The sequence below is a fragment of the Ovis aries genome, chromosome 18 (genome assembly GCF_016772045.2).
Source record: "Ovis aries strain OAR_USU_Benz2616 breed Rambouillet chromosome 18, ARS-UI_Ramb_v3.0, whole genome shotgun sequence".
Classification (NCBI taxonomy): Eukaryota; Metazoa; Chordata; class Mammalia; order Artiodactyla; family Bovidae; genus Ovis; species Ovis aries.
The window spans coordinates 53,040,713-53,065,994 of NC_056071.1; the positions used below are offsets into that span (position 1 = coordinate 53,040,713).

The window sequence follows — 25,282 nt, forward strand, 5'->3', positions numbered from 1 at the left end:
CAGGGGCTAACCAGCCTAACAATAAACTTTATTTCTTAAAAGGCTTCCTGGCTCTAGTATCTGGCCCCTAATAATCTCTGAAGGCTTAGTCAGAATAATAAAGTTAAGTGGGAAAAAAAAAAACAAAAAAACCCTCAGGGCTCTGGATAAAGACTAACGAAGAATTATCAGGACTTCCATCAATGAGTCAACCAGTCTAGACTCAATACAGACCTAAATCCATAGTATTCAAGCAGTCAAAAACTGGTCTCACACACAGTTTAAAAGCCACTAATAAAATCATCTATATATGTATCAAGAATGAGAAGTTTTAAATATCAAACTATTTTCTACTAATCCTCTCCTCAGCCCTCACACCCTGGTGAAGGATCAAAAAGGCTATGCAATTAACAAATATATTAGGGAAAAAAAGAAAGAAATACATGAAGTTACCTTTATCTTAGTTTTCTCTTGATTAGTAATGATTTTATTATAAATAAACAGATCTCACAACATCAAAATTAGGTTGACTTGGACTCCCGTAACCAATGTAAAGAAAAAAAAAAAACACACAGATGTACAAAGGTGAGCCATTAAGAATAACATAAGGAGTTTGTTACACAATGAAAAAGTATGGAGATTCCAAATAAAAACAACAGATTTAATACACACATTTACTTTAACTTTTTTCCAAAATCCCACTAAGGAATGGTACAGCAATTAAAACAAAAAGTCAATTTTCAAGAAAAAGAACACAAAGAAAAGATAACCACAATAAAATTTCAGAAGAGTGGTCATCTATTCAGCAGACTAGTGAAAACTGAATTCCTAAGACAGCAGTGGAGAAAGCCAAGATGTAACCCAAATTACACCTCAGAATCACCATGCCCCAAAAAAGATTCAGGACTTGGCAGCAGCCCAGGTAACTCCGGAAGTGGTGATGAGGGCAGAGCTAAAATCAGGAGGATTGACTGGCTGGAAATCTATTTCAGAAGCAGTTTAATCCCCAGATCCTCTCTCCCTGACCCTCATCCTCCCTGGGGAGAGTAAAACATAACATCCCTGAACTGGAGGACAGGGGGCACAGTTACCAGAAAGTACCATATTGGAAATAGGGAGATTAAATGAACATTTACATTGAATAGAACCTGCCCCTGTCTCTCAACACCCCCAGTCCTCTTTCAGCATAGATTTCTAAAGTAATGGCAGACAAGAGGGAACCTGAACAAGATGAGATAAATCAAGATACCGACATTAGGAGACCCCAGAAATGGCCCTACATATCATATCACAGTAAATACCAGAAACAAGAAGCACCAACCGCTAATTCAGAACGTCTAATCTGTTTTCTAGGATTTCTCCTCTTAAAGGAGGCAGACAATCAAGGATTTACCATCATACTCTAAAATTAGAGAAAAGCCTCTAATTCAAAAGTGAAACACACAACTAACAAAACTAAAACGCATTTGAAGAAATACTGACCATTACAGGGAGAAAACGTCTCAAAAACTAATATTAATATTATTAGGGAGATAAGATAGTATTTGGAAAACTCAGCAGTGGCCACAGGACTGGAAAAGATCAGTTTCCATTCCAATCCCAAAGAAAGGCAATGCCAAAGAATGCTTAAACTACCACACAACTGCACTCATCTCACACGCTAGTAAAGTAATGCTCAAAATTCTCCAAGCCAGGCTTCAGCAATACGTGAATCATGAACTTCCAGATGTTCAAGCTGGTTTTAGAAAAGGCAAAGGAACCAGAGATCAAATTGCCAACATCCGCTGGATCATCAAAAAAGCAAGAGAGTTCCAGAAAAACATCTATTTCTGCTTTATTGACTATGCCAAAACCTTTATCTGTGTGGATCACAATAAACTGACCACTTGACCTACCTCTTGAGAAACCTATATGCAGTTCAGGATGCCAACAGTCAGAACTGGACATGGAACAACAGACTGGTTCCAAATAGGAAAAGGAGTACGTCAAGGCTGTATATTGTCACCCTGCTTATTTAACTTATATGAGACATGCTGGGCTGGAAGAAGCACAAGCTGGAATCAAGATTGCCGGGAGAAATATCAATAACCTCAGACAGGCAGATGACACCACCCTTATGGCAGAAAGTGAAGAGGAACTAAAAAGCCTCTTGATGAAAGTGAAAGAGGAGAGTGAAAAAGTTGGCTTAAAGCTCAACATTCAGAAAACGAAGATCATGGCATCTGGTCCTATCACTCCAAGGGAAATAGATGGGGAAACAGTGGAAACAGTGTCAGACTTTATTTTGGGGGGACTCTAAAATCACTGCAGATGGTGACTGCAGCCATGAAATTAAAAGACGCTTACTCCTTGGAAGAAAAGTTATGACCAACCTAGACAGCATATTCAAAAGCAGAGACATTACTTTGCCGACTAAGGTCTGTCTAGTCAAGGCTATGGTTTTTCCAATGGTCATGTGTGGATATGAGAGGTGGACTGTGAAGAAAGGTGAGCATCAAAGAATTGATGCTTTTGAACTGTGGTGTTGGAGAAGACTCTTGAGAGTCCCCTGGACTACAAGGAGATCCAACCAGTCCATCCTAAAGGAGATCAGTCCTGGGTGTTCATTGGAAGGACTGATACTAAAGCTGAAACTCCAGTACTTTGGCCACCTCATGCGAAGAGTTGACTCATTGGAAAAGACTCTGATGCTGGGAGGGATTGGGGGCAGGAGGAGAAGGGGACAACAGAGGATGAGATGGCTGGATGGCATCACCGACTCGATGGACGTGAGTCTGAGTGAACTCCGGGAGTTGGTGATGGACAGGGAGGCCTGGCTTGCTGCAACTCATGGGGTCGCAAAGAGTCGGACACGACTGAGCAACTGAACTGAAGATAGCATACCTATAAAATAACAAAATGCTGATCTTTTTTTAAAAGGGAGAACATTTGAGGAAAAAAAAAAAACGTATAGAAATTTAAAACCCAAGAGTAGAAATTAATAGCTCAGAGAAAGGTTAAAAGATGGTTAAACCTAGTAATTGCACTCCTAATTATACATAATGAGAGAAATAAATTATGATTACATGTAATAGATATAACACACATTCACAGAGAAACTTGTGCATGAATGTACACAGCATTATTTATAATAACCAAAAAGGGGGGAAACAACCCAAATGTCCATCAACCGATAAATGGATAAATAAAATGTAATATGTACACGCACAGTATTACTCAAAATAAAAAGGAATAAAGTTCTAATACATACCACAACATGCATGAGCTGTGAAAACATTCCACTGAAGAACCAATCACAAATTGTATAATTCCACTTACTGTATATGAAATACCCAGAACAGGCAAAATCATGAAGACACAAAGTAGATTAGTGATTGACTAGGGCTGAGAGTAGGGGAAATGGAAATGTCGGTTAATAAGCATGGGGTCTTTTGATTGGAGGGGCTGCGTGTGATGAAAATGTTCTAAAATTGGACTGTCATGAATAACTACACAATTTATACTAAAAGCCTCCTGACCGTACACTTTAAAAGGCTGAACAATATGGTGTGTGAGTTAAATCTCAATAAAGTGGGGGCTTTTTAATTAAAAAAAAAAAGTTGAGGAAATCATCCAGTAAGTTAAACAAGAGGAGAGAGAGATGGGAAGTAGGGCACAATACAATAAAAATAAAACTACAAGACTATTCTAGGAGTTTGAATATCCAAACAATAGGTATTCCATTAAAAAAAGAAGAACAAAGAGGAAGAAATTAAATAATTGAATGTCCCTGAACTGAACAACTTGACTTTCTAGATTGAGAGAACTAACGAATACAAAATAAAAACAGACTTATGTCAAGGATCTGGAAGTTTCAGAACACTGAGGATAAAGAGAAAATTCTACAAGATTCCAGTAAGGAAAAATAACAGCTCACATATTAAGGATCAAAATCAAGGACAGGGACATGGCTGGTGGTTGAGTGATTAAGAATCTTCCTTGTAATGCAGGGGATTCAAGTTCAATCCCTGGTTGGAGAACTAAGATGCCATATGCTGCAGGGCAACTAAACCCATGTGCCACCATATAGATCCCATGTGCAACTAAGACCCAATGCAGTCAAATCAATAAATAAATCCTAAAAAATCAAACTTGCCACACTTCTCAACAGCAACATTGGAACTTTGAAGATGGTGAAGCTATGCTTTCAAGAAGTTTAAAGGAAAATTATTTCCAACATAAAATTTTATACTCCTACAAACTATGAATCAAGTATGAGAGTAGAAAGTCTGCTACTAAGAATGTCCTCCACCAAAATGAGGGCATAAATCAAGCACGAAGACATGGAGCCCAAGAGGAATCCAACACAAAGACAGGTAAGGACCATCTCCAGACAGTGAAAGGGAGGTGACAGTTCTACACCGGGAATAGAAGGCAATAGCACAGATTAGAAATCAGGAGGCTCCCAAAAGTGGTTTCTCCAAAAGGAAGTTTGAGGCCCTTAAACATCTTGAAAAGAAATTTTCATTAATAACAACTGGTAGAAAGTCTAGGGTTGATTTAGTGAGAAGTTCGTGGCGTTAAGGTAGAATAATGATTAATGCTGCCTTTCAATTTCAAAGTAACATTTCAAGAAGTTTAAAGACATAGTACAAAATTTAAACATAAACAGTACATCAGACATGAGGTGACTCTGGACAGGTTCTAAAACCAGACCATGACAGGCGCCCAAGTCCACTGCTATTGTTGTTCAGTCACTCAGCTGCGTCTGACTGCAACCCCAAGCACTGCAGCATGCCAGGCTTCCCTGTCCTTCACCAGCTCCCACAAGTGTATAAATTTACTAAAATATCACTAAACCACACACAAAATGGGTGAGTTTTATGGTTTGTAAATTATACCTCAATGCTGCTGCTAAGTCGCTTCAGTTGTGTCCAACTCTGTGCGACCCCATAGATGGCAGCCCACCAGGCTCCCCCATCCCTGGGATTCTCCAGGCAAGAACACTGGAGTGGGTTGCCATTTCCTTCTCCAATGCATGAAAGCAAAAAGCGAAAGTGAAGTCGCTCAGTCATGTCTGACTCTTAGTGACCCCAAAGACTGCAGCCTTCCAGGCTCCTCTGTCCATGGGATTTTCCAGGCAAGAGTACTGGAGTGGGGAGCCATTGTCTTCTCCATACCTCAATACAGTTGCTTAAAAAAAAAAAAAAAAGACATTAGGAGGAAAAAACTTATTCTACAATACTCACATGAGAAAACTCAGGCTGGGACGGAATAGGAAGTGAACCAGGAGTGAAGACTGGTGTGCTCTGAGATACTGGTGTCGAGGCTTGTGGTGATATACTGGGCTCAGCAGGGAGAGGGGGGTTTTCCATCTCTGCTGGCTCATCACCTTGGAGTTTCTTCTGAAAAGACTCTCCTCCTTCAGATAACACTGACATATCCATTGGCTCATCTAGTTTAAAATAGGGAAAACAAATTGAGAAAGAAGCACTCATCAGTACTATTCATGTTCCAATACCACTAGTAATTATATTCAGAGATTTTCATTCCTGAAAAAAAAAAAACAGTGACTTGATTTTTAGAAAAATTGATAGGTTAATAGAAGACTGGGTCCTAGAAATCTAGCAATACTTTATTCCCCTAAGGGAGGGAAGTCCACACTCCTAAAATACTCAGATATAAATTAAAACAGGGTTCATCTAGGGACACCCATCCATCTACATGAGAGCAAGTTAACTTGGTTCTTCTGAGCCCCTTTCCTGATTATAGCTCAGTTTTCATACTTTGCTCAGCAACACCCAGATTAATGGCATCTAATTTAACCACAGGCCTTGAAAGGCAGTGAACTTGCTCACCACTCTAAGTACACATCGAGAGAGGTATGAACTCATTTTACTTGTATTAACAACTGTTAACTGCAGCGGTGGATGCTGTGACAAATAAAGGAGGGGAAAAAAAATTAATCAATGTCAGTCAGTAATGATTTATCAAAGAACTAAATACAGGACACTAAGCCTGGGACAAACTGCTCAGGAGGGAGGGAAACGAAACACAAATTCTGCCTTCCCACAGCACTCTATCCACCTATAGGCTAACAGGACCTTCCGCAGAGTCAGCCTAGCCGGCTAGGCATTTGATTCATCAACCCTTTTTCCCCTATCTTACAACTTGAAGCCCCCAAGCAGGCTTCCCTTTAGACCACTCTCACATACTACCCACACCATTTAGTTTTTCCCTATAATCAAGCTACCAGCTCCCCACAACCTCAATGCCTATCTATCCCGGCTGCTTCGCTTGGTGTCACACGCACGCTCCAATCTAGACAAGTTTGGGAACGGGTGCTGTAGACCTTTATTACACTACCACAGCTGTGTTAATTTCATTGTATCTTTTGATCTTTATCACCATGACAAAGCACTTATATAAGGACTGTTTTAAGCACTACATATAAAAAGGCTTTAGGTTAATATTCTTAGACATTAAAAACAAATACAAAAAGCATACACAGTCCCACAATTATTCACATATTAAGCAAATACATTAAATCTAAAATATAATTGACAAGGGAGAATACAATATGTTACATGAAAAAAATAACACAGAATCATATACGTAACATTATCCCAACTGTGTAAACATACTTCTTTATATTCGTGTATAGAAAAACTCTGAAAGGAAATAAGCATATCCAAATACTAATTACACCTGGGTTGTGGTATCACAGGTGATTTTTATTCTCTTCTCATTACCTTCCCATATGCTTTCCAAACTTTCTACTGTAAGTACTAACTATGTTTACAGTCAGGGAGAAAGCATTTTTAATATATTTTTTATATATCTTCAGTGTTCACACTACAGATAGAAAAAAATAAGATCAAGGATAAACCAAATTTAATTTGCATTAACAGTATTTTTTGCATCAATAGAATGGATTCACTTTTATTTTTCACTGAAGATATCTAACCCCATTATACTTAGAATGGTATTAGTACCCTTGGATATACCTACATTGATTTCAAGAGAAACTAACCAGACACAAACTCTTTGACAGAAGAAAAGTCTATGATTAAATTCTGTCACAGGTAAATTAAAACCCATTAACACAGGCTTTGGTGGTAGGTGCCCAAGTTCAAATCCTGCCTCTATGACTTAGCTGTGAAATCTCTCTGTGCCTCCATTTTGTCATCTATAAAATGGGGATAAAAGTAACACCTACTTCTCAGAACTGTTGTGAGAATTTTTTAAAAAACACAAAGAGAAGCACCTAAAACTGAAGAGAAACACAAAGAACAGTGCCTGGCATAAACTAAGCATTCAGTAAATATTAGCTATTGTACCATTATTGCTATGTGAAAGAAGGAGAGGGAAAAAGTCATGGAATTCACTGGAAAAGGCTTTGTATAGCAGGAGGAATTTGAAATATCTTGAGTGACTAGAATAGGGCAAAAGAGGTTTAGATAATGACATAGGTAAAAAGGAAATCTCTCCTATCAATAAAGTAATATAAAATCACTAGGTCCTCAAAGGAGGAAAGGAATGAAGTCAAAATTTCTACCACCTGCCCCTAATCACTCTGGCTAAAACTGCTTCGATAATAGCAAAATAACCTATAAGGAACGAAAGAAACAACTTTTGGTTCCCTCTGACTAGGAACATGTGACCATGTTGTTGGAAACCAGTAGGCCAATAGTAACAAAATTCTTCACTATATTAATTCATCTGAGTTCAACTTTAACAATTTTCCCTTAAGGGTCTTTTCAAAAATTAAGTTGTCAATACAGAACTCAGAAAAAATCAGTGCGAGAAGAGCAAAAAACTGAGGCGAGCACTTCCCAGTAGGCCACAAAGCGGAAGGTTAGACTGGAGTCCTAGTGAAGTTCCGGTCTCAGTGTTCTGACACAGAAAGACACACACGCTGCAGGGCAGAGATGCTGCTCCACTGCTAATCTGAGATCGACAGACAGATCAAGAGAGCTCACCTTTTCTCCCTTCTTGCTCTGTGGGACTGCTAGGGACGATAAAGGGGGTGGATCGGAAAGCATCCGGGGAAGGAGATACAAGATCTGAGGAATTCCTTTATGTAAAGAGAGAATCACAGGTTATTTCACCAGACCCACAGTTTTCCATTCGTTTTCTACTTCTCGATCTAAGTCAGTCAAACAATACTTATTAGTATTTCTCTCAAGCAGCTGAAATTGGTAAAAGAGCCATGGGTAATACTTCAATAACTATTTCTCATACCAGACGTATCCAAACTGAGACTAAAAAAATAAAAAAAAGATTATGGGAAAAGCCATATAATTACAAAAGAAAGTAACTGACTGGATACAAGGACGTTATGACTGAAAAGCACGATGAGAAAGTGCTAAAAAAAAAAAAACCGTTCAACTGCAGATGTGAGACAAATATTCACTCCTGCACACAGATAAAGAAATCCAATTATTATCAACTCTAGCATAACCCCTTCTGCACCACTATGCCATTAAATGGGAAGAACTGTTAGTCAAATGGAGCAGCAAGCAGCTTATTTTAGACATGTAAGAGTCTCTAAATAACTGGGCGATTTCTTCCCTGGTGAAACCTTTGGGCTCCAAATGGGAAAGCAGATCTACCTGTCTTCAATAATTCCACTAAGTTCTTATTCCCCCAAATTCTTAACCCTAGAGTTTACTTCTTTGCTTCAAAAGACTTCTGGACTACCAATTTTAGCTCTTTCAATCTTAGCCTTAAGACCATAAGGCCCATGTTTCCCTGAAAGGACTATTTTCAGCTTACTCACGTGGAAAGACTCTCCTGAACAAGGGATCTCTGACCAGAGAGCTGCAGGAGGTGCAAAGTGGTAGCAGGTGTGGAGGCCAGAGAACACGCACCTTCCTCCCTCAAAGGAGCACAGCAACCATCAGAAGACACTGAGAAAAAAAAATCCAGTTGCATTTACTTCTCATATTGACATTACTGAACTGCCAAAAAACAAAAAACACTCAGTACTACAAAAAGAGTAATATTCATATATCCACCCATGTGGATAGGTGGCTGCCACAAAGGCAACAACTATTTTCTAACTGCAGTCCAATTAATGAATGCAAAGAATCTGCCTGCAATGCAGACCAGGGTTCAATCCCTGAGTGGCGAAGATTCCCCTGGAGACGGGAATGGCTACCAACTCCGATATTCTTGCCTGGAGAATTCCATGGACAGAGGAGCCTGGTGGGCTACAGTCCGTGGGGCCACAGATTCAGACACAACTGAGCAACTGACAAAACAGAATGGCATTCTAACATAAATCTTGAGTAACCATTAAACACCCGCCTCCCTAATAAATTATGAATTTCCTTAAAAAAGAATTGACAAAAAGAACTCCTTAGTCCTTTCCATCATGATCAAAGCCTGAAGAGGAAAAGCCAGAACCCTTAAACCTCTCCTTGGCTGCTCTTTCTTGTGACATTTCTATTGCAGTAAGCAAGTCTTCTATTTCAAGTTCTACCTAAGGTTTAGTAAAGTTCATGCCATGATGCAGATGAGAGAAATCAGAACAATATGCATGATACCTGATAATATGAATGCAGCAATTTTCATGATTAGAACCTGAGCTCCTCAAAGGAGAGAAAAAATGCTAATGCCTAAGTAAAAGGATATATCAGCAGCTATTAGTCATTTATACTATGAAGAGTCTCCTGTGGGTCCCTTCTGTTTAGCAATGAATTGCATATCTGCTGTTTTAATTGCAAAAATAAAGAAATTTCTTAAACACAACCTTGTAACTTTAGTGAAAGACCAGAAAAGGCTTCATGGTAACCCTCTGTATGTCCTGCATACATTCACAACACAGTAGAGGAACATAACCTTCTCTTCTTTCCTACTTACAACCAATACATCATAATTTGCTGATTGTGACTAAAGCTTTTTGGCCCTGTGAAGTTGCAGAACAGGGCATTGGTGGGGGTTAACAAAATCTGAAACAAATACCAGTCTACTTCTGAAAGTATTATGTTCTTTCTGCTAGATCATAACTTCCTATTTGTGGTATATGAACTAATAAACAGATGAATAAGTAGACTGTTACCCAGGTGAATATAAAAATCTTCACTTAATTATCATATTAAGATTTGAAGACTTATGATAACAGAAATAGCTACTCAGTCCGTAACATTAAATCTGCTATATTATTATTCAATATCTCCATTTCCAAAAGAGAAAGAAAATTATGCTAAAATGTTAAATAGCAATCATTTCCAAAAAGCCCTTCTCATTAATCAGCTAGAAATATACTTTCCTTCTGTATCACAAACAAGTCTGCATACCTACAAAGTGCCTAACTTAAAATCAGTAGCCTCAGAACAGAAATAAAACTTCAGACCTTCAGAAAAGAAGAGCTACGGCAACTAATTATTCTTTGTACCTGTTTTATTGCTCTGATCAAACAAGTCTTCCTGAGTTGACAAAATCTCAGGCTCCGGTGACTTCTGAACCTGCATCCCACCTTCTGGAAGTTCTTGAGCAGATGTCTGTTCTTTTGCTTCCATAGCAGCAGACACTTTGGGACTAGAAGGCATGTCCTCTGACCTAGGAAATCATATCACCAGAAGAAAGTTCAAAGGCTTTCATCTTTGAACTAAGAAGCTTTTCCTATTCTGTTTTCCTTTATTAATTTCAAAACCTTCAAAAACTATCTGTTAAAAGTGAAATAAGCTACTCTTTATAATGATGCAAAGCTCTCAGCCTCTTTCAGAGTGTGTCTCAGTCTCTCACACAGCCAAATCTCTTTCTCCACGCTGCTCACTGCAGCACTGCATGCTGTCCAAGATTTCTGATCAGTGGTTTAGGGATTTCTACTACTCGTGTTGTTATCTAGATGTGCATGAAGGTGTGTGATCAAGGGCACAACAATGCCAGAAGGAACAACAACATTCCACAGAAAGGGCCTGAATGTAAATTATCCTCTGTATCATCCACACACGTTATCTTCTGCTGACCTTTTTTTTTTTTAAATATCTGTTTGCTTGCGTCAGGCCTTTGTTGCATCATGAAGAATCTTTAGCTGCAGCATGTAGGATCTAGTTCCCTGACTAGGGATCAAACCCAGGCCCCCTGCATTGGGAGCATGGAGTCTTAGCCAATGGACCATCAGGAAGCCTCTGCTGACCTTTTTGATTTGATCTACTCAACCTAGGGCCCAAATCAAAACTCTCACCACAAATACTACTTACATGTGTAAGACACTCACTGCTGGCTCCTTTCCAGAGACTTACGAGGTTTACCTACTCTGCCATTCCCCAGAGTAAATAGGATAGCAAAATCAGCTAAAAAGCAATTTCCTAAAGAAGAGTGGGAAAAGTCAGCTGCAGTTTAGCTGGGTGTTTTGCATTAGAAAGCTGACCTCTCTTTATTTTTTTTAAACATAAATCTCTTTATTTTAATTGGAGGTTAATTACTTTACAATATTGTATTGGTTTTGCCATACATCAACATGAATCCACCACAGAAAGCTGACCTCTCTTTATATTCAACTTTCCCTAACCCTAACCCGTATTTCCCACTGTTTCTAACTGAAGGAAGAAACAACAGGATACTAAATCTTTATTCATTCCCTCCTCCAAAACGGAAACATCTCATTTGTCCTCTGCCATATCTAAACCTGAACTACTGACCAGAGATAATGCTGTTTGGGATATAGCACTCACCACAGACAGAACAGAGATCAACTGGTCATTCCTACCAAATTAAGAGACTAAAGGACATGCGGAAAGAACACTTCCCTATTTATCTTATACATAAACTACAGGATGCAGGATACCTGAGGACACAGAGCAATCTGGGTGTTCCCCAGGTATAAAAACAGTGGACTTTCAATACAATAGTCCTGTGACTCCTATAATAGAGATGCTAGAAAGACATCCCACAGAGACATGGTGCCTCTGCAGACAAAGAACAGAGAGGAGTAACAACCAAGAATAAAGGGATCATCCTCACAATTACAACAGCAATAAATTGGATTTTTAATATGCCTAAAGATAAGGACATAATAAAAATTCATAAACAATAAATGTTTCTACTGAACCAAAAATATGCCCAGGGAAGGGGGGGGAGGAAGAAAATCAAGAATTTCTAAAAATGTTTCCTCCTGGCCAAGTGAAATAAGTACAACTCGATAGTAAATGCCCAAAAACACTTTCTAGGAAGAAGCTGGTTTACCTTGCAGGTGGTGAATTTTGCTCTTCCACCACAGGGACATCCTTGCTGGGCTGTTCTGCCATGGGGATATCTTCATTAGACTGTTCTTCATGCTTCATTGCTTCAAGTTTTAGAAGAAGATAGGACGGAGATATTTAATTTTTCAAAATACTAGAAGTAGTCCCAGATGCTTTTTAAAGGGCAAAGATTTTAAAGAAAGAAATACAAACTGAAAATATAGACAGGTATATCATTCCAAAAAGGAAAACAGCCTTTACCCACTTACCAAAAACCTTAGCATGCAAGCCATCAACTGACACGTATTTGCCAGACAACTCTGCAACTTTACTATACTCAGATTACCTTAACTTAGATAGCCATAAAATACATCAAGGAAAACACAACTAGCATGGGGGAAAATACTTATAAACAATTCTAAATGCCAGAACACACATTACATACCAATATTAGCATCCACATCAGGTAGCCGACTATATCCAGAGTTGGTGGTTACTGAGTGTAGAGGCTCTCTGTCTATTTCATATGGCACAGTTTGTTCTTCAATATCCTGGCTCTGGGAGAGTTCCAGAACCCCAAAGCCCAACTGTGATGAGGCAGGATCTAGGAAGAAAACCCCAAGAAATCAGGAATCATCCCATATTATGCGCTATGCAAGGTGCTACCCTTCAGCAAAAGAAGCCCATACTAAGTCCTTCACATCAAAGCCCTGCCCCACCTCTGCAAGTTTTTTCAAAAACCTGTGTACTATAAAACCTTACAAATACCTAATAAAGACACACACACACACACACACACACACACACACACGGCAGTGCAGTTCAGACTGTGACTCCGCCCTACCAGGCATACAGCTCCCAGATACCTGAAAAAACGAATGAATACAAAAGGAGGAGGAAGCCATATGCAGAAAGGAAGCCAAACAATGAGCTAAAAACTCCTGAACAACAAATCAGGTGGAATATCTTAGACTACTAGCAAATTTCCTAATGACTATACTTAATTTAATGATGAGATATCTACAGCCTGATAAGGAGAATTTGAGGCATTTGCAGTGTTCATGTTAAAGGGGCTAGACCACTCTACTATTCTGAAAAAGGCATAATGCTACCTTCAGCACTAAGCGACTGTGTGGTATCATCTGGAATATCTTCTTCCTTTTCCTCCTTCTCCTTCTCTTCCACCTCTTCTTCCTTCTCTTCACTTACAGGAGGAGCAGATTCCACTGACATTCCCAAAACACTACACAGCAAAAAGACACAATCATGTACTCCCAGATAGGATGGGATACCCTGCTCAAAGAACTCTGAATTTTTCTGTGACTCCCCACACATCATACCACTTTTTAAGTAAATGTGAAAAAGTTAAAAAACCTCACCCCATTCATTACTGCTTCTTTCTACAGAAAGCACCTAAAAGGTTGACAACTCAAAACACTGTACAGAATTAATACAAACATGAGTCAGAAGGAGGAAACAAACATACTTCATTTTTATCTTTCTCTGAAAAAAACATGAGCAGGGACAGAAAAATCTCACACTCAAGAGAATTACTGACAAAGATGATGCGCATTAGATGTGCAGAGAAGGGGCTCTAAAATACAGCTGTTAAACAGAACACAATTAACAAAGGCATTTTTGCAAAAATTTTTACAAGACATAACATAGACCCACACAGCGTTTGAGGAAAAAATTCAGGTTAACATCACAGGTCAAAAAATGATAAACAAAAGTATAAGACATTAACAATTAGGAAAAAATATCTGCAACAATATAACAAAAGAATCATCTTCATAAAATACAAGTAATTTATAAGAAGCCTAAGATATAAATGCACAATGAAAGAGACAACTCACCAAAAAAACAGAAATACAAGTATCTTTAAACATGTAAGAAATCAGAGAAACCATTAGTTGCCAATCAAATAAGGAAAAAAAAAAAGTAAATATTGTCCTACTATTCAGTGCTATTGAAGTAAGATTAGCATTATTACATACTCTTCATGAGAGTATAAACTAAATAGAACCTTTCTGAAGAACTAGAAAATATGTATCAAGAGCTCTAAAAAATTTTCATACCTAGTAATTTCAATTATAAGAAATAGCTTAAAATATGAAAAGATCCTTGTACAAACTCACTTTCAAAGTTCACTGTGACTAATAACCCACTGTAAGCCCAACAGTAAGTAAATAACTAATTTCATAATCATAAAATGGAATTTATGCAGCTGCTAAATATGTTCAAAACAACCAAATACAATGTGTAAATTGTATATCTGGACTAGATACTGGACAAAATAGATATATATAATCCAAACAAAACAAAAAATTTATGTATATAAAATAAAGACATCTTTGAGACAACTGGGAAAATATGAACACAAACTATATTATTAGGTATTATGGAATCGATATTAGGTGTGCTAAGGGTATTATGATTATACAGGATAATGTATTTTTCTTAAGGGATGAATTCTTAAGTATTTGAGGGGAACTATGATTTCTGCAACTTAGTTTCAAATGATCCAGCCCCCCAAAACAGTATATTTTATACACACACAGAAAAAAATGCATAACTTTTACAACAAAAATCATGGGGCAAATGTTAGTAAAAGCTTTAATTGTCAGGGAAAATTAACTGCTCGTGTTGATAAGCAAAAAGGTCAAGAAACACAAACTTTCACCTTCCACATCTCAACTATGTAAATCAAGTGCACACACAAAAAAAGAGAGAAAATAAGCCAAAATATTTACAGGAATTAGCCTCTGGGTGGCAGAATTACAGATGACATTTTTTGTTTCCTTTTAACTTTCTATCCATTTAACATTTCACATAAAGACCATTAAACATAAGTTTAAGAAGCATGAAAGAGATGAAAACATGGGTTTGCAAAGTTGGGAACCATGATCCAAGGAAAAAGAAGGACTGAGTAAAGACTTTCACAAAATAAAATAGAACATTACCTACACAACTGGGAGGACCAGATGCAAGACCCTGGGAAACAGGGAAAGAAAGTCAAGAGCGTGTATGACAAAAAAGTAGAAGAGCAAAAAAAAAAAAAAAAAAAAGACAGCACTAATCACACACCCTGGATCTTCTTCAGCCTCTTTTGGTGGTTTTCTTCACATCCCTAACCTCTAAATGCTGCTGGGCACAATGAGTCCTTGAACCTCTTCTTCACCTATACTCATCCCTTTAGTGATCTTATCCATACTTATGGCCTTGAATACCATCCATACGCTTATGACTCCACAATTTTTAATCTCCAGCTTAGATCTTCCTCCTGAGCTCTAGACTTTCACATCATCAACTGCCTCCAACTGGCAACTGAAAAGGCAACTCAACTAACAAGCCTGTAAGTGACCTTCCTGTTCGATCTTCTCCATCTCAATCAACAGCAACTCCATTCTTCTAGTTTCCAAACCAAAAATGTGGAACCACCATTACCTCCTTCATTTCCCTCATATTTAACATCCAATCTGACTTTGAATCCTAATTTCAAAAACTCAGAAGCTCACACTTCTCATCCTACTTCTACACTGGTCCAGCCACTGTCACATCTCACCTAAATTATTTCAAGAGTCTCCTAGTTGGTCTTTCTGCCTCTGCCCTTGCTCTCCCTTCAGATTTTATTTTTAAATTTAACTTGAATAGCTTAATTTTTATTTTTCCCAGCTTTATCCAGGTATTAGTCTATTCTTGATCCAGCAGCCAGAGTGATGCTGTTCAAATCTAAGTAACAGCACGTCATTCCTCTGATCAAAGCTATTAAACACCTTCCTATCTCACTAAGGAGAAAGCAATGGCACCCCACTCCAGTATTCTTGCCTGGAAAGTCCCATGGATGGAGGAGCCTGGTCGGCTGCAGTCCATGGGATCGCCAAGAGTCGGCACGACTAAGCGACTTCACTTTCGCTTTTCACTTTCATGCATTGGAGAAGGCAATGGCACCCCACTCCAGTATTCTTGCCTGGAGAATCCCAGGGATGGGGGAGCCTAGTGGGCTGCCATCTATGGGGTGGCACAGAGTCGGACACAACTGAAACGACTTAGCAGTAGCAGTAGCAGTATCTCCCTAAAAGTAACAGCCAAATGCCTCACAATGATCCATAAGGGCCTTATATATTCTGGTAAGGGCCTTATATATTCTGGTTCCCCCCTTACTTCTCTGACCTCTTTTCCCACTCCTCTCCAGCACTCCAAGGCAGCCACACTAACCTTGTCATCATTTCTCAAATATTCCAACATACTCTTCCCTCAGGGCCTTTGCATTTGCTGTTCTCTATGTGCAGATTACATTTATCCAAATAACAGCAGAGATCACTTACTCAAGATTTTTAGTCAAATGTCACATCAGGGAAGCACCCCCTAAGTCACCTTGTCTAAACTTGCAACTCCACTGATGTTTCCCATCCAATTCTCCACTTTATTTTTCTCTGCGGCCCTATCAGAGTGTAAGACACTACACAGATTTTTACATATTTATCAGATAACTGCTATATCCCATAAAAGAATATAAGCTACATTAAGGTGTAAAGTTTCTTATCTCTTCTGATCACTCTGTATCTCCAAAACTCAAAAGTGCTTGGCATATAGGAAATACGCAATAAATATCTGTAGAATGATTAGGTGAATCAGAGCAGATCTGAAATAAATCAGATTTTGTCCACTATCCAAAACTGATGGAAAAAGAAAACAAATGTTTAAATATACCATTTAGAAATATAAATCTAGCCAATAAAAAACTAACATAATTATTATCAAAAGTTAGAGGAGTATGCTGGGATTTCCCTGGTGGTACAACGGTTAGGAATCCGCCTCCCAATGCATGGGGTGCACGTTCAATCCTCACCAGGGAACTAAGATTCCATACGCCACAACTACAGAGCCCACACCAGAACAAAGGCCCTACGCAGCCATACATAAATAAATATTTATTTTTTTAAATTAGAAAAGTGTTGTTGTGAGTTAAACCCTCATCTTTCATTACAGAACTCAAATGTCTTAATCTGATTAAACAAGAAATGGCAATACTGTAGTGTTACTTAGTTTTACAATAATATTAAAAGCTAAAAAGATAACCTCCCAGAGAAGTAAAAACACAGACACTTAAAAAGGGTTACCTCTTTGGTAAAAAGGATTACTTCTGTGAAAGGGAGCCAACAGTGGGAATGGACTCTGATTTTTATTATAAGTTGTTTTTAAAATAATCTATGCATTTATATTTCTGTTAAAAGCATTTAACAGACCTCATCAAAATTAAAAACATGCTCCATGAAAAAAACCTCTTAATGAAAAGACAAGCCAGAGAGAAAAAAATATTTGCAAACCACATATCCTACCATGAACTAGTACACAGAATATAAGAATTCTCAAAACACAAAATAAAACCCAATTACAAAACAGGCAAAAGATATGAGCAGACATTTCCTTGAAGAGGATGTACAGATGCAAAGAAGCATGTGAAAAGATGTTCAACATCATTAGCCACTACGGAAACGCAAACTGAAACCACAATGAGGGCTTCCCTGGTGGCTCAGTGGTAAAGAATCCACCTGCCCATGCAGGAGTGAAGTTGCTCAGTCAGGTCCGACTCTTTGCGACCCCATGGACTGTAGCCTATCAGGCTCCTCCGTCCATGGGATTTTCCAGGCAAGAGTGCTGGAGTAGATTGCCATTTCCTTCTCCAGGGGATCTTCCCGACCCAGGAATTGAACCCGGGTCTCCTGCATTGCAGGCAGACGCTTTACTGTCTGAGCCACCAGGGAAGCCCAGGTTCAATCCCTGATCCGCAAAGATCCCACGTGCCTCGGAGCAACTAATGCCCTGTGCCACAACTACTGAGTCTGTGCTCTAGAGCTCTGGAACCACAACTACTGAAGCCTGCGTGCCTAGAGTCCAGGCTCTGCAATGAGAAGCCCACTCACCGCAACTAGAGAAAAGCCTGCACAGCAACAAAGACCCAGCACAGCCAAAAATACGTAAATAAATAAAATTGTTTAAAAAAACAAACACACACACAGTGAGAGATCACCACACACTATCAGAATGGCTAGAAGAGTGACACCACCAAATGCTGGTGAGAATGGACAGAAACTGGATGTCTCATACACTGCCAGTGGGACTGTGAAATGATACAACCACTCTAGAAAACAGATCAGCATTTTCTTAAAAAAAAAAAAAAAAACTAAACGTGCAACTACCATATGACCTAGCAACTGTCCCCCTGGCCAGTGAGCCTAGAGATATGAAGACTTATAAAAACCTGTAGGCAAATGTTCATAGCAGCTTTATTTATGCTAGCCAAAAACTAAAATCAACACAGATTTCCTTCAATGGGTAAATTAATTGGTTAAACAAAATTAAATGGTTAAACAAATTGTGGTACATCCATACCACAGAACACTACTCAGCAATAAAACAAACCACTGATACATGCAACAACTCAGATAGATCTCTAGTACGTAGTTTGAAAAAATCCAACCTTCAAAGATTATATAGTATATGATCTTATTTATTTTAAGTGATGAAAGTTTACCAATAGAGGATGGTCTTTAATTTTTTTTGGCTGCTCCTTGCAGCACGTAGGATCTCAGTTTCCCGACCAGAGATCAAACTTGTCGCCCCAGGATTGAAAGCACGGAGTTTTAACCGCTGGACCACCAGGGAAATCCCGAGGATGGTGCTAATTACTGGTTGCCAGGGGTTCAAGTGCAGGTGAAGGGGATGGATGTGGTTGTAAAAGGGCAACACTAGAGTTCCTTGAATGTTGGAACTGTTAGCATCTTGGTCACAGTGGTGGATAAACCTACACAGACAATTGAGCAGTATAAAAATTATACACACGTGAGTACAAGTAGAACTAGAGAACTCTGGATAATTTCACTGAATTTTAGCAATGCTGTTATTCTGGTTGTGAAATTATACTATAGTTCTACAAAATGGTACCACTGGGGAAAACTGGGAAAAGTATACAAAAAAAATCTCTGCACTATTTCTTACAAAAGCACATGAATCTATACTCATCCTGGGAATTCTCTGGCGGTCCAACGGCTATGACTCCACACTCCCAATGCAGTGGACCCAGGTCCACTCCTCGGTCAGGGAACTGGGTCCCACAAGCTGCAACTGAGAGCTTGCACACCACAACTAAAGATCCCGCACACCACCACAAAGATCGAAGATCCTGAGTGCCACAGCCCTGACGCAACCAAGACCCAGCGTGCCCGAATAAATAAAAATAAATATTCATCATCATCTCAATTTTTTAAGCGTTTAACAGAAATAAAAATATATTCGGCATATTTTACAACGCTTCGTGTTTAGGACCAAAGGCTTACATCAGCAAGACAACAGATAAAGAGAGGAAGATCTTTTGGAATTTTATGATGTATAAAACTCACAAGCAGCTTTTCAAAATGTCTGCTGTAACGAATAAAGACAACATAAAGAGATCAGTACACATGTGTTTTCTAGAGCTTTCATTCTTTTGTAATCAACCCCACATTCTTTGCAGTTTCGTGGCCTTTTCACATACTGTTCCCTGTGTCTGGAAAGTTCCTCCTCCCACATGCCACACTTCTCCCCATCCCTTCAATTATGCCTAACAAATTTGTATTTATAATTTACATCATCTTCTCAAAAAGGTTTTCCCTTATCCCCCAGATTAGGTCATATATCCTACTTTTTCCCTCTTTACAATGATCACAATTTCCACTGCATAACTATTTATGTAATTATTCAACATATGTCTCTCCTATTAAAGTGTAAGCTCTATGATGGCAAAGATGATTTAAAACACCCGCCACAGTGCTTGCACGTTTACTGAATGTAAGCATCCAAGTTTTTTTTTTTTTTTTTAAGAAAAAGCAACATGTTCATGCAAAAAGGGAAAAGTAGCATGAGAATTCTGAAAACAGTACCATCCATTTATAACAACGGGTACGCACGCATTCTGTCCCCAGTGGTTCAAACCCGGGTCCTGAGCCACAAAAACATAGATAAGCCTGGCACGTGGATCCTAAAGAGGTATCAGAAAAACTTAAACGCCTACAAAAAGCAAAGAAAGGTAACATAAATGATTGAAGTGGTTGGGTTTAAGAACAAAAGCACAAACCCTAGGAAAATGAAAAAAAAAAAAGAATAGCTGGCCTCAGTGTGCAGGTACAACAGTGAGTTACAGGCACTATGACAGACCACAGCACTCACGTCCCATCTAAGCAGAGACTGGCTGCTACTCACAGCTCTAGCCAACTGTTGCCAATAATACAGCAGTTGCATTACTTCTGAACTAGTAATCCCAGAAACAGGAAACTTAAGTTCCATGTGAAATGTCTCTACTTTTAAATTCTATCAATTAATTCAAATATATTTTAACAACCATGTATGGGCCAACTAGAACCCACCTGCAGGCCAAAGTAACTCCACCAATTTACGGATTGTTCTAAAGTGTCCAATTGATGATTTGAGAGAAAAAATTTAAGTGCAAACACAGAGTATTAAATAGAACACATACACACAAAAAAAAATATTTATTTTTGAGATTAAAAATCATAGTCTTTCACCCCAAACTAACATTCTCCTAACAACCTCCCTTTTCTATTCCGCCACTCTAAGACTCTTGCGTTCTTCCTTGATCTTAGAAGAATTTGGGCGCTGAATAATCATAAAGAAAGAGAGGCACTTGAGTTACAAGGACTCAAAACCCAGGTCTGCCACTTACTAGCAATGTATTCTAGTGTAAGGTTTTTAACTTTTTTGCCTGTCACTCCCCCCTACTAAGTAACATGAATGATTGAAGTGGTTGGGTCTAAGAACAAAAGCACTAAGTAACAGAAGTAATGTAATGTGTTCATTATACAGCTTCTTTAAGGATGAAATTAAATGGCGGTATATATCAAACAACCGGTCTAGTACCTAACAGAGAGGATAAATTCACAAATGGGCAATGTTAAAGATTTACAAGAGACAAAGTAAAAAGTGAATACTGTTGAGAGTATGAATTAAACATTCTGGGTCTAAAACTGGTGAAGATTCTTTGGTTGGTAGGTAGAAACCATACCTAACTTTTGATAATATATCTTAATATTTTTTATTTTTCCTATTAATAAGTCATATCCAAGCTAAGAATGAGGAATTCTTATTTTGTTTTACACGCACAAGACAGATCACAATTTGAATAATATAGGTGCAAAAAAGTTGCTACCTTCACAAAAGAGATTCCAGCTTAAGTACCAATAGAATGCTAGTTAAAACAATCCTCACATCAAATTTCCTGCTCCACAAAAATAAATCCTTTTATCCTTAGGGCAAGACAACAGGCACAGATAAAAGAACTGATCCATTAATACATTTAAATAAATTCCTCCAAACACTAATATACCTGCTTTTCCTATTTGGCTGAGGTAACTGTTCAATGACCTGACTGATGGAACCACGTGTGTCCAAATGAGAAGAATCCATAGAGTCTGAAAAAAATAACTGGATATTAGCACAAAAGGCATTTACCATCAAACTTTAATACAAATTCAGGAATGCAGACAATACAATCTAATCAGCTGTATTAGAAAACCAACCTTTTGCATACCTACTACACACCAGACATTGTGCTAGACTTCCTTACATACCTCACCACAATTACATAATATTTAAATCTACCCAACTCCAATAAGAGCACCCTTGCAAAGGAGTCTCACCTGCGGCTTTGTTTTCTTTCCGATGCTCATTGAAGCCACTATTATTGTCTCCTTGTTCTTCTTCAGCTGTTTGCTCGGTATTGGACTCAACATCCTAAAAAATATACATGCACAATATACCCACTATAAATGAGATATATTTTTGTGAAAATACAGATTTCATTTTCCAACCAACTTTACTCAAAGATAGTGATCTCCTAAGTACTTACCTTTGCAGACTGGTCTAGATTAGGGTTGGGGTGGGGTGGGAATCTACTCAATCATTTCCAAGCACTCACTCACTCACCAACACAGGGTTCTCTTTGTGTGTCTGAAGATTAGGCAGGTGTCGAGCTAGCACACTGAAGTGAGAACCAGAATCATCTTCTAGAACCTGGCTTTCAGGCTGAGAATCTTCAATTATCAGGCAAGGAGTGTCTTGCTGAGAGAAATCTGAATCCAACTGACTTCCAGTAGGGTCCATCTGCTCCCCTGGAATGGAATAACAAAAGATCAGTTCCATGTAACCTACTAGCCTTCCTCACGCAGTCTGAGCTTAAAATAATGAGGCAGTTAAGTATGAGACTTGGAAAGGGGGACGAGTGTAGGACTCTTCCTATTACAACACTGTACCTAAGCACTTTCCTGCCATACCTGCCACGGCCCGATTTCCTCCTGCTTACAATCAGCCTGCCTATCCTTCTCTCCCCTTCCATCACCTTCGCGTAGACACCCTTTCCCCTCCTTCCTAACCTCTACTCTCCCCGCCCCTTTTTTCCATCCCCCACAACTCTTCCTACGTCCTTCAGGCGCCTCTACCGCTCCCCAAAAAGCATCTTTGGAAAACCTCTGATCGTCTGAACCCCTACAGCCGTTCCTGCTTCCTCACGACCACCCGGGTCTTCCTAGCGAGTGCTACCCCACCCCCTCCTTGGGGCCCTCCAACCCTTCCCCCGTCACCGCCGCCATGCTTGCCACCCCGCCCCCTCCGGTGTGCCACCCCTTCAGACGCGAAGCCCAAGCCCTCAGAGGCGACTACTCCCCCACTTTTCCCCACACGGTACCAGGCATCCCGGCGGGAGGTCCCTCGCGCTCGTCCTAGAGGTTTCCGCACGCTCCCCAGGTCCCTCCAGCTCTATCCCCAGGTCGCCGCTGTAGCCACCGCCGCCACCGGCCGCGAACTCCCCCTTTCCCGTCGCGTCACGCAGCATCGGCTCGCTCATTCGCTGCTGCTGCCCGCCACTCAAGAAAAGCTGTGGGTAACTGGCGACTGAGTCGGAGTGCCCCGCCCCACGTAAGAAAAAGGAACACGGCGGCGTGTTTCCATGGCAGCCTGGACTTTGCAGGCCCTCCCTCTAGTATAGCTGGAGAATGACAGTATCCTTGAACCGAAGGGACCTTGAGAGGGCATGAAATATAGTCCGCTGCCTCTCCAGGACGGTTGTCTGTACCACTGCTCAGACATAAGAGAAAAGACAATTTTTTTTGTTGTTCAAGCACCATAAGGCCCTACTCTCACCCTCTTCCGTGGAAAAGGTTTCCTGGCTTTCTAATAAAAGGGCAAAGAAGGAAGGCTAGAATTTCAGAGCTGGTGAAACTGAAGAGAGAGAGGACTCTTCGGGGTTTGCCAGGTCAACCAGGATTCCCTTCTTAGGCCTCTACTTGAATTCAAGGGCACACATTAAATACGTCTCCGCCAGTTCTTAATTTTTTTTTTTTCTATTTACATTGTCAGAGGGCCCTTGTAAGCCATATTTTCCCCCCGTTGCCCTTTCCAGTCTGGGACGTAGTTCAAGCTTCACGTTTGCGTATCGGTGACCTATCTTTTGTGGAATTGCAGCCTACACGGACCATGGCCCCAGACATTTTTTGCACCTCCGTTTGAGATAACTGAGCACAGTAACTGTCGGTGGTGAAGAGAACAGCTGCTGCCCTTTAACTAAATGGCCTCAAAGATCCCTCCAAGCCCTGAGAGTCTATTATCCTAATTATGGTGCCAGGGTCTTATAGAGGGTGTGGCAGCTGTGACTTGTATTATTGAAGGAGGTCCCATGAGGAATATATTGTTTTGGGGAGGGTATTTTTGTTTTTTGTTTTTAATTTAAAAGGTGGTTGGATCTGAGATGGAATTCTAGCCAGAGCATCTGTCAATAGGGAAAGCACCCAGCACCCTGCCAGGTATATACATAGTAGGTATTCAATAGGAAGTAGTTTTCTCTCTCTCTACCCAAGACTCAGAATGACTTAAGCACAGTCCAACCATGATTCTCTAATTCTGGAAAGTACCCAACACTTGATATAGGCTAAGCTGAAGTGGAGCTTCATATCAACCAATCGTCTCCCCCGTTATAAATTACATTGATCGTATTTTCCAAACAAAAATCAAAGCATGTCATCTGAGTATATGGTACTTGTGGGAACAAAAGGACAGACTCTTTGTAATGAAACTGTCCTGAAAAATCTAGAATCTACTGTTGCTATAACTATAATATAATTAGGGTCCCCAGAATGTTTTATTAGTGGAACAAAAATGGAAAGGAGCATACAAAGACATATCTCACTTCTTAATCCTCAAATCCTTTATAACTGACTCTTGTCTTCCCTCCTACTCCTAGTGTAGCAGAAGACCAGTGACCAAATAAATGCAGTCCTACAAGAACCAGGTAAGGTCAATATTGACTACACTAGATAGACAAAGTGAATTCATCTGCTTGATTTGAGAGGACACAAACAATCATGTCCTGTTGTATGCAAATTTTGACCTTGATTCCCATAAAAATTCTCCATAGTCACTATATTTTGGGTCTTTTCTGTCCTGCTGTTGCATCTTCCATCTCCAAGCAGGACCTAAATAGGTAGACTTCCTTGATTATTTGACAAACAACTGTATGTGTTTGTCAAAACTTACAAAACTGTACTAAAAAGGGTAAATTAAACTTCAATAAGCATGGCTTCTCAGGTGACCCAGTGGTAAAGAATTTGCCTGCCAATGAAGGAGATGCAAGAGATATGGGTGTGATCCCTGGAGAAGGAAATGGAACCCCACTCCAGTATTCTTGCCTATAAAATTCCATGAACAAGGAGCCTCCTGGGCTACACCCCATGTGGTTGCAAAGAATCTAACACAACTGAGCACAAACATGGCTAAAAATAGATAAATAAATGAGCCTGAGCCATTCCCATTACTAAATAAAACAAGAGCTTTTTTAAAAAAGAACTGTGAATTCCTTGTTAAGCAGGAAGATAATTAAATTAATCATTAAATTGCCCAAACAGATCAGAAAATGCAGGCAGGATGATTACCCACTGAGGCTGTAACTGATCACAGTTAGGTGAGCCAAAGGCCTTCATTGACTCTTAGGACCATCAGCATATCTGCCTGTCTACAGGTACATCTTTACCTAAGCTACCCCCAAGAAATCTAATCTACTAAAGTTCTCCCAGACAAGAAAATTCCAT

General features: G+C 39.5%; 1 protein-coding gene across 8 annotated transcripts in view; it reads right to left on the minus strand.

Annotated features, from left to right (window-relative positions):
• TP53BP1 (tumor protein p53 binding protein 1) overlaps positions 1 to 23,009 on the minus strand; it is a 69,318-nt gene extending 46,309 nt beyond the window's left edge. For all 8 annotated transcript variants that reach the window (XM_060401844.1, XM_060401841.1, XM_060401843.1 and 5 more), the window contains exons 1-11: positions 22,888 to 23,009; positions 22,131 to 22,315; positions 21,845 to 21,938; positions 21,532 to 21,616; positions 13,262 to 13,392; positions 12,595 to 12,753; positions 12,154 to 12,253; positions 10,361 to 10,524; positions 8,741 to 8,870; positions 7,941 to 8,035; positions 5,208 to 5,413 (exon numbers count right to left, since the gene is read on the minus strand). In XM_060401844.1, coding sequence (XP_060257827.1) covers positions 5,208 to 5,413; positions 7,941 to 8,035; positions 8,741 to 8,870; positions 10,361 to 10,524; positions 12,154 to 12,253; positions 12,595 to 12,753; positions 13,262 to 13,392; positions 21,532 to 21,616; positions 21,845 to 21,938; positions 22,131 to 22,315; positions 22,888 to 22,894 — 1,356 coding nt within the window. In that variant the 5' untranslated portion in view covers positions 22,895 to 23,009. The remainder of the gene's footprint in view (positions 1 to 5,207; positions 5,414 to 7,940; positions 8,036 to 8,740; positions 8,871 to 10,360; positions 10,525 to 12,153; positions 12,254 to 12,594; positions 12,754 to 13,261; positions 13,393 to 21,531; positions 21,617 to 21,844; positions 21,939 to 22,130; positions 22,316 to 22,887) is intronic.
• Positions 23,010 to 25,282: the final 2,273 nt, after the last annotated feature.